At 44.8% G+C, this 3,398-nt stretch overlaps 1 protein-coding gene across 1 annotated transcript; it reads right to left on the bottom strand.

Moving 5' to 3' along the window:
- Nucleotides 1–2,498: 2,498 nt before the first annotated feature.
- On the bottom strand, nucleotides 2,499–3,398 carry TAS2R5 (taste 2 receptor member 5). The gene has a single exon (XM_004608352.2). The coding sequence runs from the start codon at nucleotides 3,396–3,398 to the stop codon at nucleotides 2,499–2,501; it is 900 nt and encodes a 299-aa protein (XP_004608409.2).

The following is a 3,398-nucleotide window of genomic DNA, read 5'->3' as shown; positions in this document are numbered from 1 at the left end:
GACAAAATGAAAAGCTTAGCAAAAATCTCTAACACCATTATTATCATTATTACAGCAATTAGTCACAAATGACAACTATGAAAGTAGCCATGGCATAATATAAATTTGTTCTCCTTAAAAAAATAATGAAGAAAAGCCACCAAGTAACCTGAAAATGATGAAGATTATCGTTCTCAGTAATAAGACATGTGCTTGCTGAAACTGCAAGCCATTCCCAATATCATCAGCCAAATCAACTCTCTCTGCCTGAGAACTAACGTCCAACTGTGCCCAGTATGTGCCTCATTTCACAGCTTTGGGTTATGAGCAACACAGGTTAGAGCAAATGGGTTAATAATGAGGTGGTTAATGAGAAGAGAAAAGTATCAAGGCAACAAGATAGCTCAAGTGATGGAGCATCTGGCTAGCGTGCGCATGCCTCTGTGTTTAATTTAGCACGGAATGACCCTCAGCATCCAGTGCCACAGACAAAAGCACCAAATGCTGAACTTGGCCCACCGCTCAGGAACTACCATTTCCGGAAGTGTCCCCTGTGCTCTCCCCAAAGCAGCACAGCTTGGTGTGTGACCTAGCAGCCACCTGACCATTGTCCTAAAAGACAAGAGTAGTAATCATAGAAATTTCCAGAAATATAAGTGTTTGAGGGTTTGTTGTTGTTGTTGTTTCATATTAGAACTAGTATAGGGTCCTTTGGATCCGGCTGCGGAGCAAGCATGATGGAAGAGCCCAAGGGAGCGCCCTTGGACTCCAGGCAGCCCACTGAACTAATTCCGGCATGGGACCAGAGACCCCACGGTGCGCTGAAACAGTGGGACCCGGGCATCCCCCAATTCTTTTAACCTGTCTCTCTCTCTCAACTCCTCCCTCCTGAACACAGCGCAGGACTTCTCCATCTTATGAGCACCATAAAAGGGTAAAAGTTTGTAGTGATGTTATTTCTGGTTGTACTTTCCCTGGACTTTATACAGAAACCCAAAACCGCGCGGCCGCGGACCTAATGTCATCTTAGCATCAGCAATATGTAATGGTTCGCTTTTAATGGGTCGGACTTTTGTGGGAGATCCTAACAAGAATAGTAAGTCTGTTGCTGAAATATTGAAGGCAATCAAAACGGTAGCCATCTCTCTAGACTAAACTAAGCTATATCCCCACGCCAGCTGAGAAGAAATTTTCTTCTTTCTCGGGAAGAAACACGGCGTGTCGTCAACTACAGTGTGATGTCCATTAAGCAAACAGACCTGGTGGCGTGGGAATGGGATATAAGGGGAAAAATTATGTACATGGAACAGTGGGACGCTGGTGGAATCTCGAGCCGGAGCCGATACCAGCGCAAGACCTTCGGTTCCAGAAACTGCTTCCAGACACTCTACTAGTCTATCAACTAAGCCAGAGCCCCACGTCTGCTGATGACGGGAAATAACCATCCTTTTCGTTTTTTTTTTTTTCCCTTGTCAGGCAGCGTGGCGATTACTAAACAGGCGTGAACTCGGTGGCGTGGGGCAAGGGGGAAAAAGAAAAGTTATGTAACAAACAGCGGGACTTAATATCTCTATATTCTTAGCAGTGGAGAACTATCAAATGCCTCCTTGGCAATAGGACTGCTTTTCTTTTTTGGGGGAAACCCCAACAACGGTAGTGAGTTGTGTGTTGAAACATGGAATGTAATCGAGATAAGGCATAAACGAAGTGAAACTTATCAAGTACAAGGGTGGGGACTGGGGAGGTGGGAGGGGGCGGCAGGTATACTGGGGGGGTTGGTGATGGAGGATGGGCACTGGTGAAGGGAAGGGTGTTTGAGAATTGTATAACCGACATAATCCTGAGAACTATGTAACCCTCCACATGGTGATTCAATAAAATTTAAAAAAAAAAGAACTAGTATAGGAAGATGAAAAAATTTCATACTTTTAAAAATATTTTCTGAAATGACTAAGATAATGATTAGATGCAATTTCATAATTAATGATGAGTACATTGACTGCTCCCAATCTGTGTGCTATCGTTAGAAAAACGGCATATATGTAATTTTTTTTAAAATGATTTATTACGAATAAAAAGTATAGAATACTTATTTAACCAAAGTTAAATCTTCAGTCTTGGGGCTGGAGAGATAGCACAGCGGGTAGGGCGTTTGCCTTGCACGCGGCTGACCCGGGTTCGATTCCCAGCATCCCATATGGTCCCCTGAGCACGGCCAGGGGTAATTCCTGAGTGCAGAGCCAGGAGTAACCCCTGTGCATCGCCAGGTGTGACCCAAAAAGCCAAAAAAAAAAAACCCAAAAAAAATCTTCAGTCTTGATTTATATAATGTGTTAGAATCATGTACTCTACAATGAAAAAAATACGTAGTCTGGGTTATCATTCTGTATCCCCGTTCTTATTTATTCAGTTGGCATTAAGGAAAGAAATTATACAGAAACATGAAAGAAAGCTCCAGTGTTGAGCATTATCAACACAGTGTCTCAAAAGTGTAGTCTCACCACACTTCTCACTCCAGATCACTGATCCCAAGATCTCCAAGCACAAATTGTCTTCCACAGGATTCTCTGACAAGTCTGCTTCACCCTGGGATTCCCCATGATCAATATGACAGAATGAAGAGCAGGATAAGCACCCATGATTATCTCAGAGATGAAGACTGTAGAGAGATTAGATTCAAAAGACTTGGAGGTGATGGAAATCGGGGTCGCCAGGATATAAATCACATGGAGCAGCAGGAAGCAGCCCAAGAACTTCAGGACAGTGATGTGCGCCTTGGACCGAGGATCCTTCCTACCAGCTGTGTGGACGCGCATCTTCCTGTGATGTCTAAACAAAGAGACAATCAGCATCCCAGAGGAAACAAGAAACACCATGAAAGGCAAGCCACTTCCTGCACTGAGCTTCAATATGCCCATATAGTGCCAGTTTGAAAGAGGGATCACAATGCTGCTGTTTCCTTGACTAGGAACGAAGTACTTTAAGCTAATGTGGGCTATCAGCAAGCAACTGATCATGAGGTACCCCAGGAGGCACCCGAGACTCAGGCAATAAGCCCTTCGTTTCAGCCACACGTAGACAGGGTGTTCAAAGGTGGTGATCTTCCTGCAGTAGAAGATGCTGAGGAAAGTTGCAAACCACAAGCTGGCCTGGCTCACCAGAACCCAGGAAACGTTAACGTAACGAAGCCAGAGGCTGCGCTGGAACAGTGGAAACAGACTCAAGTCCATCATGATCAACCACTGCAGGAGAAATCGGAAGACAGCCAGGCCCAAGACAATGGGGTTGTACAAGGACCCCTTGAGTGACCTGGTCCACTCGCTAAAGCTCCAGACAGCCAAGATTCCATTTCCAACCAGGCCAATGAGAAATTCGGCCACTGCCACCAGCATCAGGAGTCTCAGCGCAGTACTCAACAT

This window comes from Sorex araneus, chromosome 1 (genome assembly GCF_027595985.1).
Source record: "Sorex araneus isolate mSorAra2 chromosome 1, mSorAra2.pri, whole genome shotgun sequence".
NCBI lineage: Eukaryota > Metazoa > Chordata > Mammalia > Eulipotyphla > Soricidae > Sorex > Sorex araneus.
This window is presented reverse-complemented; position numbering and strand designations above follow the sequence as displayed.